Source organism: Pelophylax lessonae (genome assembly GCF_965119305.1).
Source record: "Pelophylax lessonae genome assembly, chromosome: 11".
NCBI classification, from domain to species: Eukaryota; Metazoa; Chordata; class Amphibia; order Anura; family Ranidae; genus Pelophylax; species Pelophylax lessonae.
The window spans coordinates 141,444,950-141,461,587 of record NC_138778.1 but is presented as its reverse complement, the minus strand read 5'-3'; the positions used below and the strand labels follow the sequence as shown (position 1 = coordinate 141,461,587).

Sequence of the window (16,638 nt, the reverse complement as noted above, 5' to 3'; positions counted from 1 at the left end):
TAAGGAAGGACATCCGATCTGCAATGGGTTTGCTTCTAAAGCCTTTGCATTTCTTTAGTGGATGTGGTTTTTTGTGTATTGGGCAATGTCTATCAGGGTTTTCTATGGTGTGTACCTTGTGGGTGCTTTGGTAGTCTGTGACTTCTGAAGGTACAGCTGTTTTGTGTGTGAATACAAAGGTCCTACCGTGAGGTCTGTGAGGTCTCTCAGGTCTGTGCGATTGATTGCTGCTGGTGGTGAAGGCGAAACTGGGATCACTTCGGATTTTCGCTTGCTGTCGGACAAACCTAGAAAACACAGAGAAAGGGGGAAAGGCGACTCCATAATCTTCTTTGAATTTACCTCCCACAAGATATCCACTTGTCTTGCAGATTGGAGGGTAGTTTCTCTACTATGGGATTAGTGCCTCTAGCTGTATCTAGATATGAAAGTCCTGGCAAGTAGCCATCCTCTTTGATCTTCTACTAGAGATAGAATATGCCACTTAGTTCTTGTAGCCGCACATTGTCTCTGTAGCCCACTTTGGGAAAGACTTCAAGTTTTCTCAACAGTGCTCCTTCTATTATCTCTGGGGATCCATATGTTTCTTCTAGCCTTTTCCAGGTCATGTTGAGTCCTGCTTCAGGATTGAACAGGTTTGCTCTTCTCATCCTCTTCGCATGCTCTACTGACTTGGTACCAAGTCATTTTATCATTAAATTAAGCATTTCTGCTGGTGATAAGTTCAGACCTTCAGTGGCATTCAGAAAGGAAGATTTCCATGCCCAATAGTTTTCAGGACAGTCATCGAATTGGAGAAAGCCTGAGCTAACCATTTCTTTGCGGATGAGATATTTGGTGACATCCACTGCACATTGTTGTTCGCGCATGTAATCTATAGGTTGAGGCGATGGGAACACTTGTTTTTTGTTCTTAGGGGTTTCTGGTGCTTTATTCTTGATTTGCTGGCAGCCGCTGACCTCATGTGGTTGATTGGGCCTGCTCAGGGGGTCTGTTGATCTCGGCCTGACTTCCTTTGCTTCAGGTTTAAGAGACTGTTCCTTTGTGTGTGCATCAGTAAGGTTCTGGATGTACTCACTTGTACGATCTGCAGAGAATAGAGGTTTTTCTGGAACCTCTGCACCTTTATATGATTTTTCGCTTCCTGATCGACTTGTTCCCATGTAGGCATCGGCCTCTGCTTGAGCAACTGCAGCTGCAGTCTGTCGCTGCAGGATGAGCAATTCTGGTTCTTCTTGTGCTATGACAGCTTTCTTTGCTGCTAACTCCTGCATCATCTTGGCTACTTTTTCTGCGTACTGCAGCTTCTGCCTTGGCACGAGCTCTAGCCGCTGAGGAACTTGCTGAGGACATCTTGCCAGCCCATGAAGATCTGGATGCATGCGATTGTGCATCGTCTTGCTGGGCGCCAGGAATGTTCTCCCTGCCTTGCTGTGTCAGCGGTGTCGTGACATCAGCCTTGTACTTTGTTCCTGATCTTAGACTCATGCTGCAGTAATGGCGTCTCAGTTTATTCCAGACCGGACGTGGTTGTCTTTTTACTGTTCTGCTTCGCGTTATTGAACTGTTGTATAACACTAGTCAGACAGCTTAACAATAATTCAGGAGTCAAGAAACGGGAGACATCAAATCTGTATGTATGCTTTTTTCTGAATAACTTTGTAAAACTACAACATAAGCATAAACAAAACATATGTGTCAGTACATTAAACATTATACAGCAGCCTCACTCCATCAGTGAATGTACTTACAGACGATTCCATCATTACTCCTGAATAGATAGGAGCTCTTCTGCTGCAGTCTGCAGTATCAGGGAGTCAGTTGTGAAATGGAGGAAATACAGTTCCAGGTTAAAGGTTACTGCCCTTCCCTCTGAGGGGAATACCTTTTTCTGTCAAGCTCTAGAAAATACACTTCCAGGTTAAAGGTTACAGCCTCTTCCTCTGTGTTCTGGCAAATAATAACTATAATAACTAACTCTGACCACTAGATGGCAGCAACATCAACAACATTGCAGTATAATCTGTAACAGCTCTTTAATATGACCAATATGGGCAGAACACTCCGATGCATAGGGGTGTGCCTGGGCACACCCTAATCACTCTATGTGGTGCCCCCCCATGGTTACCCTCCACCCCACCCCCCCCACTGCAGTGCTACTGTCTTCCCTCCTCTCCTCTCCCCCTGGCTGCTGCAGGGGATATTTCAGGACAGAGAGTGGGGGAAGGGGCGAATCAATATGTAATTTAACAGCCCCTTTGTTTTTTAAGTAAATCACATGAATACATATTTATAAATATTACATAAATATGCATATAAATATGCATATTTTATGCATATTTATTTTCTGTGTTTACTTCGCTTTAGTTTGTGAATGAACAGGAAGCCTCTCAGCACAGAGCACTTCCCATTCATTCACTGTCCAGTGCAGCTGAGGCTGCAGAGAAAGGCATGTGTGTTTGAGCTTTGGGCTGTGCACACCTATGATGGGGTGCTTGCAATAACAAATAAGAATAGAATGCATGCAATGATAAATAAGAATAGCGAGCAAGAAATAATAAATAATAATAGGTGCATGCAATAATAAATAAGCGTGAAGAGCATGAAATAATAAATAAGAATAGAGTGCATGAAATAATAAATAAGAATAGGGAGCATGAACTAATAAATAAGAATAGGGAGCATGACATAATAAATAAGAACAGGATGCATTCGATAATAAAAATGAATAATAGAGAGCATGAAATAATAGATAATAATAGGATACATGCAATAAAAAGTAAGAACAGGGTGCATTCAAAAATAAAAAAATAATAGAGAGCATGAAATAATAAATAAGAAAAGGGTGCATACAATAATAAATAAGAACAGAGAGCATGAAATAAAAGATAATAATAGGGTGCATGCAATAATAAATAGGTATAGACAGCATGAAATAAATAACAAGAATAGAAAGCATAAAAAAATAAATAAGAGTAGAGAGCATGAAATAATAAATAAGAACAGGGTGCATACAATAACAAATAAGAATATGGTGCATGCAATAATAAATAAGAATAGAGAGCATGACATAATAAATAAGAATAGGGTGCATACAATAATAAATAAGAATAGAGAGCATAAAATAATAGATAATAATAGGGTGCATGCAATATTAAATAGGTATAGACAGCATGAAATAATGAATAACACTAGGGAGCATGAAATAATAAATAAGAACAGGGTGCATACAATAATTAATAAGAATAGAGTGCATACAATAATAAATAGGAATAGAGTGCATACAATAATAAATAGGAATAGAGAGAATAAAATAATAAATAAGAATAGAGTGCATACAATAATAAATAGGAATAGAGAGAATGAAATAATAAATAAGAATAGAGTGCATACAATAATAAATAGGAATAGAGAGAATGAAATAATAAATAAGAAGAGGGTACATACAATAATAAATAAGAACAGGGTGCATACAATAATAAATAAGAACAGGGTGCATACAATAATAAATAGGAATAGAGAGAATGAAATAATAAATAAGAAAAGAGTGCATGCAATAATAAATAAGAAGAGGGTGCATAAAATATTAAATAAGAAGATGTTTTGCAAACAACCAATGTTTACTAAAGATGCGGTAACATATGTGTGACAGCTATGAAAGTGTTAACAGGGCACACACAACCTGCACTGAATGGGCATCCATGAAAGAGTGACCTCAGCATGAGTTATAATGGGTAGGGCTGATGTCTATGCTCTGTTGCACTTGGTGCTCTGCTGAAACAATGACAGCACACAGACGTCTGCATAACTTAGTGGTTAGGGGGGAGTCAGAGGGATGAGCATGCCTGTCTAAAGGGACACAAGGATGCGTACTAGCACAATTGTGAAAATAGGAGAAGCACAGTGACAGTGGTGGGACTAGTTGGGAAGAAGAGCAGTAGAGTGACACCGGGCCCCCAGGTCATGCAGGATGGACGGGCGTTATCACCGTGCCGCCCGGGACGGGTTCCTGGACGTGCTGAAGGAAGCGACCCGAAGAGATCTGAACTCCCCGGATGAGGATGGCATGACCCCAACTCTATGGGCGGCTTATCATGGACACCTGGGAGCTCTGAGAGTCATCGTGAGCCGGGGGTGAGTCCTGATCTACTTGCCTGGATGAGACCCCAAACTGTCTTCTGGGCTCCTGGTACATGGCTGCAAAAAACACAAAGCTTTTATCAGTACAGCGTTTTATACGGATCTGAGCGCCGCACGTTGTTTTCTAGCAGTCAGTACACACTGGTGCCCAGGGGTAGACATAAGTAGTTTGGTTTAGGTCCACTTCGAACCCACTAAATCTGGGTATATATTGCTTGAATTTCATTTGACATTTTATGAAAAGTTCTAAGAGAATGTGTGTTCATTAGTGGGGGTTAATCAAAATTTATTTTCCACCGCAGTGATGAGAAAATTCAAAGAAACGGAACTGAAGAGTTTTCTCAAACGTATGAATTTCTAACATTGTAGGTGGTTTTTGATTGGTAAAGTCCATTCAATCCAAAATCAAATGTTAAAAGCAAACAAAATCTTCAACTACTTTCAAATGACATTCAATTGTTTTCATACAAATTTTCGTATTTGTTCAAAATTCTACCAGTGTATACCTGGCTTTAAGTATTACAATCTTTGCAAAAACAACTTTAGATTTATCAAAACTATGTAATACGAGGGCCTATCTAATCTATGCAATCACTATTATTCCAATCAGGCAGGCTCTTTCATTACAAACTGGTTGGTAGATCTAAAGAACAATTAGACTGTAACATGTAAAGTTTACTTAAAACAGAACTAAACCCAAGTGACTGAATGGTTTCCCACAAACATTTACACGTGCTCCCACCCTGCATCTGGTGTAAACAACCCCTTACCTTAGCAGAAAAATTTAGTTGAAGAAGGTTTTTATGGATGTTTATTCAGTTAAGCTTCAGAAGATTTTCCCCCCTTCATGGCCAGGCCTTCTTTTGCTATTTAGCACTGCGCTAGTTTAACTGCCAATTGAGCAGTCATGCAACACTGTACACAAATGAAATTTATATATTTTTTTTATACAAAAAGAGCTTTCTTTTGGTGGTATTTGATCACCACTGTTTTTTTTCTTTTTTTTATTTAAATAAAAAATAATAGAAAAGTTTGGAAAAAAAAATATTTTTTACTTTCTGCTACAAAACATATCCGATAAAAATAATATATAACATTTTTTCATAAATGTTGGTCAAACAAACAAACAAACAAACAAACAAAGAAGTGTATATTGGTTGGTTTGCGTGAAAGTTACAGCAACTACAAACTATGGAATACTGTATATACTAGAATTTTTATTTTATAGTAATGCTACTAATGGCGGTGATCAGTTACTTATAATGGGGCAGCGATAGTGCGACGGGCAATCTGACACTAAGGGGTTTATTTACTAAAGCTAGAGAGGGCAAAATTAGTCACAATTCCGCAGAGAAACCAATCAGCGTCCAGGTTTTATTGCTAAAGCTTAAGTAACCACTTTAAGACCGTAAGATTTAACCCCCTTCCTGACCAGGCCCTATTTTGTGATTCGGCACTGCATTATTTAACGGACAATTGCGCGGTCGTGTGATGCTGTACTTAAATAAAATTTATGTCCTTTTTTCCCCACAAACAGAGCTTTATTTTGGTGGTATTTGATCACCTGTGCAATTTTTGCGCTATAAGCAGAAAAAGAGCGACAATTTTGAAAAAAAAAATATATATATTTTTCAAATTCTGCTATATGACATTCCCCCCCAAAAAAAAATTAAAAATCAAAATTTTTTAACATTTTAGGCCAATTTGTTTTCTGCTACATATTTTTGGTAAAAAAAAATCTCAATAAGCGCATTTTGATTGGTTTGCGCAAAAGTTATTGCGTTTACTAACTAAGGAAAGATTTATGTAATTTTTATTGTTTTTTTTAAGTAGTAATGGCGGCGATCTGCGATTTTTTTGCGGGACTGCGACATTGCGGCGGACAGATCGGACCCTTGACTGACATTTTTGACACTTTTGGGGGTACCACTGACATTACTGCAGTAATCAGTGCTAATAATATGCACTGTTACTGTAAAAATGACACTGGCAGGGAAGGGGTTAACATTACTGGTGATCAAGGGGTTAAGTGTGTCCCTAGGGGCATGATTCTAACTGTGGGGGGGGGGGGGCGTGGCTTGTGATGTAATCACAGAGACATACGATCCTACATAGCAGGATCGCATAGCCTCTGTGATTACTTTAGTGAGAATGACAGGCGGCTGTGTTTACATCAGCCATCTGTCCTTCTCTCACTGCAGTGGGAGATCGCGAGTGGCCGGCCGCCATCGGAGCCACCGGTCACACGCGCTGACTCCCCAGCTGACAAGTGGGGACGGGAGCGCACCTCCGGCGGCGCGCGATCGCCCCCTAGCTACTTCCAGGCTAGCGCCGTACATGTACGCCACTTTGCCTGGGAGCGCCAGACTGCTGCCGTACAACTGCGGCGGGCGGTCGTCAAGCAGTTAAGGCTGTCTGTTCTGCTCTCCCTCCCACTATACTTCTAAAAGCCTCTAGAAGACAGAGGGAAGTAACAGAACAGCAGCCTGTACAACGCTGAGAAGCCCTAAGCAATCAACCCCCTGCACCACTGATTACAGAGGAGGTAAGCTACATTTACCTAGCAGCCTTCTCTAAACTGGGAGGGTGTTACACTTAAAATCATGTAACAGGGAGGGGGAAAGAAAATGAAAGGACATTTTCTGGGTGAAGGTTTGCAGAAAATTGTTTCTTCATTTTGGATAGAGTAATGGAGAGTTATAACCCTTGTCAGTTTTTTTTTGTCATCTTTGTCCCATTGGAGAGATTTCTCTTCACTTCCTGTTCCATAGCTGAAACAAGAAGTGAGAGGAAATCCCTCCAAAGTGAGGGAAACCCTGGTTGCCACTAGAATTAGTGTACCCATTGTATTTCTTTTCTGGTGCCAACCCAAAATGTAACACTTTCTTTCACTTTTACAAATAGAGATGGTGAATCTCCCTAATGGGGACACAGACAGCAATAAAAACATACCAGGTGTTAATTCCTCTCCACTATATCCAAGACTTACAAAAAGTTTCACCTTCAGTTATACTTTAAAGCCTCCAACTTCTTGGCCTTTGGTAAATATCAAGTGTAGTGTCTGTTCTTATCAGTGACCAGTAGGGGTGCTTCACCATCATTCTGGCCTTCTGGCTGGGGTGGCTGTATAGTATCCCTGCTGGTATGATGGCGGTCCTGAGGAATCTCCCCCGGGGGAAGGAACCTGAACTGAGGATGCACCACATATGATGTGGGTCGGGATCACTTCCCAAGTGTGGGGATTTCCCTGGGTCCAGTGCCTCCTGATTTGAGCAGTGTTGCCTGGTCTAGCCATAGGCTGGGAAGTGCCCGCTGGGAATGGTGGTGTTAAGTGTCCCCTGGGAGTGGCATTTCAGGAGTGCTCTGAGTATGGCTATGGGTGTGAGACCCTACTGTTAGAAAGGGCACTCAGCCACAACACTAAAGATTTTGCACTATGCCTCATGGACTAGGCCATTTATCTGAGACCGGGGCAATGTTTTGGCACCAGGCCGCAGGGCCTAGAGGTTTTCTAGAACATTAGCACTTGTGTTTTCATTTTTTCTCACTTCTGTCTACATTCACCTTTCACTCAAAATTGTAGGGTATTTGTCTGAAGTCTAAGGGAAGGAAGTACCCCCATCAGGTTCCTTCCTCCCCTGTCTTGGGGGGGGTCTTTCTTTGGGAGAGCCTCCCACCCAGTACTTGTTGGTCGGTTTCAGGGGATCATGAAGAGAGGTGTCTGCCAAATCTTTTGAGCTAGGTGGACCTGAGTGTGCCTTACCCCGGTCAGGAGTCATGCTCTCCAAGGGGGTCAGACAGGAGTCCTTTCTTTTCAGGAGGGAACCATTTGGCACATCCTAGTGAACATTTTTGTGTGTGTGCTCACGTGCAATTTTTGGTTCACTTTTTGTTCTGTTTATGTGCATTCCACCACAGGCTTAAAAAAAATAAAATAATGAATATATATATATATATACACACACTTTAACCAGTTCCCATCCAGCCTATAGTAATATGGCTGGGAGGGAGCTCCCTGGTTCATATGATGTCCTCCCAGTTGGGCACCTCCTGCGCACTCTGGCAGCCACACTTGATCTGTCACCAATTAGTGAACCAGGCCAGGTGACCAATCACAGCGATCACATGACAGTTGTACACAATGAATGGCTTTCATTCATAGCCTTTCATTGTGTAGTATTCTGATCTCTGTGATTGGTCACAGTGATCACATGGTGCAGGCAGGGCCAATCGCGGCCCATGCTAAGTGGCCAACCTCCTGTGTTCACAATGCATCAGGCCAGCCATTTAGTACAGAACCTGGAAACATGTGGAGATGACTGGAGAATTGATTTCCAGCTTCCACAGGTATGGGATATATAGCACATAGTTACATTGGTCCAAGCTGGATGTAAAATAATACCATACCTGGAATTTTTCTTAAACCACTTCCTGTCTAGAGTATGTATATATACATTCTGAGGAGCAAGTGATTATATCAGGATCATGGCTGGAGTACATAGGTATGTAAACGGTGATTACATTACACATGTGAGGTATAATTGCGAGTGTTGGAGCGAGAGCAATAATTCTAGTGCCAGAGCTCACATTTAACTCATTTAGGCCCCTTTCCCACTTATGCGACCTAAAATTCGTGCACTTTTTACCACGATTTTGCGGCAATTTTTTTGCAGTGATTTTGATGCGATTTTGCCACGATTTTGACTGGACTTGAAGCAATGCCTATGTCTTTGGACCTTAAAAAGCATTAAAATCATCCCAAAGTAGTGCAAGGACTACTTTGAAGACGTTGCGACTTAAAGTCGTACAGATATGAACGGTACTCAGTGGAAATTATGGAGTATGACTTGTCATGCCACTTTGCAGTCCCAAGTCGCAGTACAAGTCGCACAAGTGTGAAAGGGGCCTAAACTTAACATTGAACTGATAACCTGTAAACGCTTTTAAAGTGTCGCTTATGGATATACTTAGTTACTGTTTATCACTGTTTCACAATCAGGCACAATTTTAAATCTTTACCAGTTTGGTGTCTGTTAACTCGACGCACCATCATCTTCTATATTTTACCTAAAAATCAAGCATTAAATTGTGTTTGTGTACACAAAGAGTCATTTAAGTGTATTTTTTCCTGAAAATACGCATTTGATAAATGGCTGTACAGATATTGTGCGACATAATAAAATGCAACAGCTGCCATTTTAATCTCTAGGGCACATGTATCAAACACAGGGCCCAGGGGCTGAACCCAGCCCTTCTGCACATTTTATGTGGCCCTCGCACCCCTCCTGCAGCTGAACTCCTCCACTTCTCCTTGATCTTGCGCCTCTCTGTGCAGCCAAAGCACCCCCTCCTCTCCTCCTCCCCTGGTCTCAGCATTCAGCTGTCTCCAATCCTCATTTGGTCCTCCTTCAGACTCTGCACTTTTTGCTGCCCAGCTCCGCCCCAGCGATGTCATGGAGGGTAGATGACTCTTGTCTTCTAACGGTAGGGGACTCTGGGCATCTGATGTAAGAGTAATGGGGTACTTTGTACATCTAGTCTTACAGATACAAACGGCCCTTTGACAGAAACCGTAATGCTGATGTGGCCCGTAATTAAATGAAGTTTGGCAACCCTGTTCTAGAGCCTCTGCTTCTTAGAAATTATATGTTTTGGGGATTCTAAGTCATTTTCTAGCTAAAAATGCATACTGGTATGGATTTTGGGGGGGACCCCATGCCGTTTTTTCGGCATGAGGCTCACCTTAAAATCCATACCAGACCCGTAGGGCCTGGTTTTGAACCTGGGGGGGGACCCCCACGCCGTTTTTTTCCCATTTTGGTGTGGAGTTCCCCCTCAAGATTCTCACAGCGCAAGTCGCACCGCAAGTCGGATCATACTGACCCTACTTGCGCTGCGCCTTCCATTCAAATCAATAGGCTCCCATAGGGAACCATTGATTTTCAAAAAAACGTATAACGTGGCTTAACGCTGTATAAGCAACGTTAAGCAACGTTAATCAGCCTTTAGCAGCGTCAGATGTTTTTACAAGCTTGACGCTGCAGCTCCAGAATGCAGTGGTCCTGGGGTTTTTTTGCAGCTCAAAAACGCCTATGCCACTTGGAGCTCCTAAAAGCTCTATGTGTGCATGAGGCCATAGAATAACATAGAGGGGCATTTTTAAGCTGCAAAAAAAAAAAGTCTGACTCTCCTAACAGCAGCTGCAAAAACGCCCTGTGTGCATGGGGCCTTAGGTAATATTCCCTGTGAAAAAAACACATGTAGCCTGTTATCACTGTAGTGCATATGGACAGGGATTAATATGTAAAGTAGAAAAATGGTAAAAACCCTTCTCTCTCCCACCTTTCCCCCAAATTCTTTAGATAAAAAGCATTTTGCTACCTAAATGATATTTAGTCAGGGTCTGCATATACTTTAACCCCTTTACCCTCCTAAGACGTACCCATATACCCTTGGGTTAGTGTGGTTATACCAGGATAATGTCTGCACCTACACTCATCATCCCAGTATCAACATTTTCAGCCAGGGATGGGCTTTCTTTTAGAAAGTGATCAAAGCAGCTATACAGCCACTCTCTCTCTTCTACAGGGCGGTGACAACTGCCATTTTATTCTCCAGGGTCTCTGCTTTCAAAATATATATATAATGTTTGATGTTTGGGGGGGAGGGGTTCTAAGAAATTTTCTAGCAAAAAATGCTGATTTTTACATGCATGACAGAAATGCCAGAATTGGCTTGGGGTAAAGCGATTAGGAGACCAGACACATCCTACAAGCCCTACCCTCTCCCTATGTACCTTATCATTATCAGCAACACTTCCTATGCTTTCCCTTTTACAACTATCCTAATGTAGCACTGCCCCCTTGAGGACTGCTAAATTTCACACTTGCGGGTCCCCCTGGGTTACCGATAGCAGCTTTGACATTCACAGTCTTTCACTTTACTTCTTGGCTCAGTCAGTAATCCGTTCAGGGTTATGTAGTTGTTTTGTATTTTATTTGATAAATTAGGGATGGGAGAAGGGAATAGTGGGATGCTCCAGATTAACTATGGAGGACTTCTAACTCTCGGTACAGCCAGGCTGTTAATCCACCTTGTCACTTTTAGGGTCTAGGGTTAAGTCTCTTTCCAGAGGACTTGAGGAACTAAATTATCTTCAGGACACTCTCCTAGTATCCTCTTTCTTGTCTGCCGACACCCGTCCACTGACTATCCTACTCTTGGGGTGGCCCCCCTCAGGTCAGGACCCTTGACACGATCCCCTGTACTCATGATACTGTTTATCTAGGGTCTCCAGGGTCTCTTCCCTCAGTCAGCTCTCCTGGATCTCTGGGTTCAGTTCCGTTCCTCTGGCCCTCAGGGCGACCCCCCCTGAGGCCACGTGCTACTGCTACAGAGGAGGAGGCAGTCGCCATCCTCCCTCCGGGATCCTGCTCACCAGCTAAAGACCCCACAGCACATGTGCTCCTGGCTTTTTTACAGTATTCCACAATGCACCGGGACAGCCTGTCTCTGCCAATCACCAGGACCGTATCAAAGTCTATGTATCCATCGGTCAGGTTTCCTCCCACTGTCCAATATGCCTCCCTATTGGACCAGCATGAAACATTCTCTAGACCCAATGAATCACACACTGAGCACACTGAGCAGACCTCACTCACAGATCCTGCTCTCTGGTAGACAGAAAGCAATATAGATTTTCCTGCTGCTCCTCTGATAGGCAGACAGAACAAAAAAATGATACTCTCTCACTAGCACCTACCTAGGAGGGTGCTACACTAAGTCAATATGGCTACTGGGAATCCATCATTTTACAGTGAGGGGACTGGTTAATCCAAAAAGGCCCCTTATTGGCCATTTGAAGCCAGCTGACCTAAGTTCAAAGACTAGTCCAGGCAGTGCATTATGGGTATTATGACACATTCCTTCATTAGGTCAGCAGGTCTGCGATCAGGAAATTTCACACTTGACATCTAGAATGTATATACAGTATTAGAATATATAAGAACCTTTGGCACAGAACCACGTGGGAAAACGAGCCGCAATGCCCTGCATGCCCCTAAAACTTCTGAATTTACTGATACTCCACAAGAGACAAAATATCAGTACAGCATTTGACACATTTCAGCCTTGTCAGCCTTATTGATAACTACCAACCTTTGGCACGGAACGCCATGTGCAAGGTATAACATTCTGTATCAGTCATTTACAATACACATCTTTTGGTTGGGCCATCCTCCCTTTCCTCCTTGGGAAGACCATAGAATTGGGACTACCTCCCTATATACAGTATACTAAGTCTACAGCTTAAAGCTTCCCTCATTAAGTCACAGGAACTGCAGTTGAGGGTCAGGGGGAACAAGGAGTATACCAATCTCTTCCCAATATCCCTTCTATAGTCTTGCCTAGCCGGGCATACTTTCCGATGAAAAACGTATTCCCAGGCTTCCATCATTACTCCCATATGAGGACTCTGTCCAAGTCCTCAACGCCTTGCACACCCTGCTACATGACCTGAAGAAGATGGACAGTGGAGACAAGGTGACTACAGCTTCTCCTCACATGACCTGTACCACACCCCCTGTGAATTCAGCCCTTCAAAGGGCCCTTTAGATAAGCTCTACATGTTAGCATCTCAGGGGTTCCCTGTTCCCATACCCCAGAATCTCTGGCACCAACTACATTTGTTTGGGCACTAACCCCTACCTTTGACACCACTGGAGGAGGGACCTTTCTAAAAGGTAAGCTAACACTGCCATAATGGCAACAGAGCCATCTAGTGACAGGCAAGCTAAGTGCACCTGTCACCAATAGTTAACCAGGGAAGCATTTTTTCAGTACTGCATTTAAAACCTTTTCATTTAGCATCAAGAATGTAAGGTTTTAAAGCTTCTATATCCACATCAGAAAGATAGAAACATTGTTTAACCACTTATGTACTGTTGTATGTTTTTGGAACAGAGAAGTGGTGCATGGCTTTACAGAAATCAATGGGCAGTGTGCCCATTAATGGCTGTGAACCATGCCATCATTAGACAGCTTAGTCCACAGGCACAGCGTACAGAGCAGATCCAAGCAGCTCTGTACCGCGTAATTGCTGTGCTGAGGATCATTAATGTAAACAATGTGGTAATGTAGTGTTACACTGAGCCCCCTTCTTTCTCCTTCCTTTCATTTGAAGAATAGGAGAAAGGAGGAACTAATAAATGAATATATCATTCATTCATTAGTTCCAGATTAGAATATCAGTGGGTCTGAAGGATGTAGGGTCATTTTAAACCTTTCATCATCTCCAGTATATATATCCTGTCTCTGCAGTGACCTGTATATTAACCCCTTAATTTCTATACTCCATGGTATGTGACCTGTACATTAACCCCTTCACTTCCTCCTCCCTCTGTGTATGACCTGTACCTTTATTGTATCTAGTGCACCAATACCAAGCTCCATGATTTAACCCCCTCAATACCAACATGTTTTTTTCATTTCCATTATATTGTGGCAAAAAGAGATTACCTTCAGTGTATCAAATTTCCAAAAAGAGATCATTTCAGCAGTTTTCATATTGTCCTGGCATTTTTAGCTGATTTGTTTTAAAACAGGAAATAGGGAAATTGTTTTTTTTTCAATACTTGGTTCCTTTTGATTCTTTTATATGGTAAAAAGTAAACATTAAAGTGGTTAATCAATACCAACAAAAGTAAGCTCCATCCGTTTAAAACAATACAAAATTAATTTGGGTACAGTGCTGTGAGTTATTGTCAGTCAAACTATCACAGCGCTGAAATCTGAAATGTGGCCTGGTAGTAGAGGGGTATTACAGGATGGTACTGAGGGGGTTTGGAAGATTATTATGTCCTTTGAAAGGAATTGATGGCTTGCTCTATCATTGACATTTTGTTTCTTGGAATGATGAAATGGTGGCTGTTATTCCACTATTGATGATGATTGATTGATTATCTCCTTAATCTGGTCAATGTACTGCACGTGGATTGTGACATAAACATTTTATTTTTTTAAGTACATTTTTTTTCTTGCATTCTGGTTGTTATTAGAAATAGGGCCAAAACTGGGGGGGCACCCCCATATAACCCTCCCTAGCTCTATCCAAAATGAAAAAAAATTTTCCCTATAGTTCTAACTTATTACCCACCTGGACAAGCCACCATCCTAAACTCTGGATATTGATTGGGTACATTAAGTGAGCTCTATCACCTGATCGGATAACTTCAATCCCAGACATGTCCTCTGCAGGGTCCATTATTTCAGGATTGAGATGGGCACTGCCAGTCTCATCCAATCTTCTCCCCCTGCAGCTCCCTTGGTGCCTGATCCCCTCCATATCACAAGTACTAGAGCTGCAGCAAAGATTAATGTAGCAGTGTAGCGTTTGTGATGTTGAGGGAACTTAAGGTGCTGGGGGAACAGCAAGGGCAGAAGATTAGATGAGACATCCCTTACTCTCCAGGTGACAGCTGTCAAGTAACAAGCAGGTGCTTCAGTAGCAACCGCTGGTTACATAGTATTAATGCAGCTGGCAGCTGTGGGGTTCAAGTCTCACTGGTCTCCACCTCCAGCAGAAGTGGGGTTAACTGTGATGTAAATCAACTGCAAAAAAAATCGGATTAGAGCTCCACAGACCCCCAACATTCTATTCATAATACATGGAATCTAAATAGTGAGGCTGCTGTGACCCCTAAAATATAGAATATAACATTTATGAATAGTATTAATAAAGTGTATATGCTATATTTCAGTGTTCATAGCAGCCTCACTCTTTAGATTCCATGTATCATGAATAGAATGTTGGGGCATTGGGAGGGGCTTTTTGTAGTTGGGTTACATACTATTCTTTATCAGGAGCTCCTACCTCACTTACTACTGATGACTACTCTGACCTCTGAACTCTGCATCACTTACTACTGATCTCTGACCTCTGAACTCTGCATCACTTACTACTGATCTCTGAACTCTGCATCACTTACTGCTGACCTCTGAACTGTGCATCTTACTGGTGACCTCTGAACTCTCCATCTTATTGCTGACCTCTGTGTCAGTTCTGCTGACCTCTGAACTCTTCATCACTTGCTACTGATATCTGACCTCTGTATCTTACTGCTGATCTCTGAACTCTGCATCACTTACTACGTATCTCTGACCTCTGAACTCTGCATCTTACTGCTGACCTCTAAACTCTACGTCACTTACTGCTGATCTCTTAACTCTGCATCACTTACTGCAGACCTCTGAACTCTGCATCACTTACTGCTGACCTCTAAACTCTGCATCTTACTGGTGACCTCTGAACTCTTCATCTTACTGCTGATCTTTAAACTCTGCATCACTTACTGCGGACCTCTGAACTCTGCATCACTTAATGCTGACCTCTAAACTCTGCATCTTACTGGTGACCTCTGAAATCTGCATCACTTTCTGCTGACCTCTGAACTTTTAATCACTTACTGCTGACCCCTGAACTCTGCATTTTACTGCTGACCTCTGAACTCTGCGTCACTTACTGCTGACCTCTGAACTCTGCGTCACTTACTGCTGTTCTCTGAACTCTGCATCACTTGCTGCTGACTTCTGAACTCTGCATCACTTACTACTGATCTCTGCGTCACTTATTGCTGACCTCTGAAATCTGCATCACTTACTGCGGACCTCTGAACTCTGCATCACCTACTACCAATCACTGAACTCTGCATCGCTTATTGCTGACCTCTGAACTCTGCATGACTTACTGCTGACCTCTGAACTCTGCTTCACTTACTGCTGACCTGTGAACTCTGTATCACTTACTACTGACCTGTAAATAGAATGTTGGGGCATTGGGAGGGGCTTTTTGTAGTTGGCTTACATATTAGTCTTTACCAGGAGCTCTCACCTCACTTACTACTGATGACTATTCTGACCTCTGAACTCTGCATCACTTACTACTGATCTCTGACCTCTGAACTCTGCACCTTACTGCTGACCTCTGAACTCTGCATCACTTACTACTGATCTCTGACCTCTGAACTCTGCACCTTACTGCTGACCTCTGAACTCTGCATCACTTACTACTGATCTCTGACCTCTGAACTCTGCATCTTACTGCTGACCTCTGAACTCTGTATCACTTACTGCGGACCTCTGAACTCTGCATCACTTACTGCTGACCTCTGAACTCTGCATCTTACTGGTGACCTCTGAACTCTGCATCTTACTGCTGACCTCTGAAATCTGTGTCAGTTTCTGCTGACCTCTGAACTCTTCATCACTTACTGCTGACCCCTGAACTCTGCATCTTACTGCTGACCTCTGAACTTTGCATCACTTACTGCTAACCTCTGAACTCTGCATCACTTACTACTGATCTCTGAACTCTGCATCGCTTATTGCTGACCTCTGCATTAGAGCTGCACGATTAATCGTATGAAAATCGCGATCTCGATTCACCCCCCCTGACGATCTAAACCTGAAATATTCTCGATTCTTTGCATAGCTGCATAGCAG

The 16,638-nt window shown here is 42.5% G+C and overlaps 1 protein-coding gene across 1 annotated transcript in view; it reads left to right on the top strand.

Annotated features, from left to right (window-relative positions):
- The first annotated feature begins 3,938 nt into the window (after positions 1 to 3,938).
- USH1G (USH1 protein network component sans) overlaps positions 3,939 to 16,638 on the top strand; it is a 173,487-nt gene continuing 160,787 nt past the window's right edge. Inside the window, exon 1 of the mRNA XM_082271728.1 lies at positions 3,939 to 4,134. Coding sequence (XP_082127854.1) covers positions 3,971 to 4,134 — 164 coding nt within the window. The 5' untranslated portion in view covers positions 3,939 to 3,970. The remainder of the gene's footprint in view (positions 4,135 to 16,638) is intronic.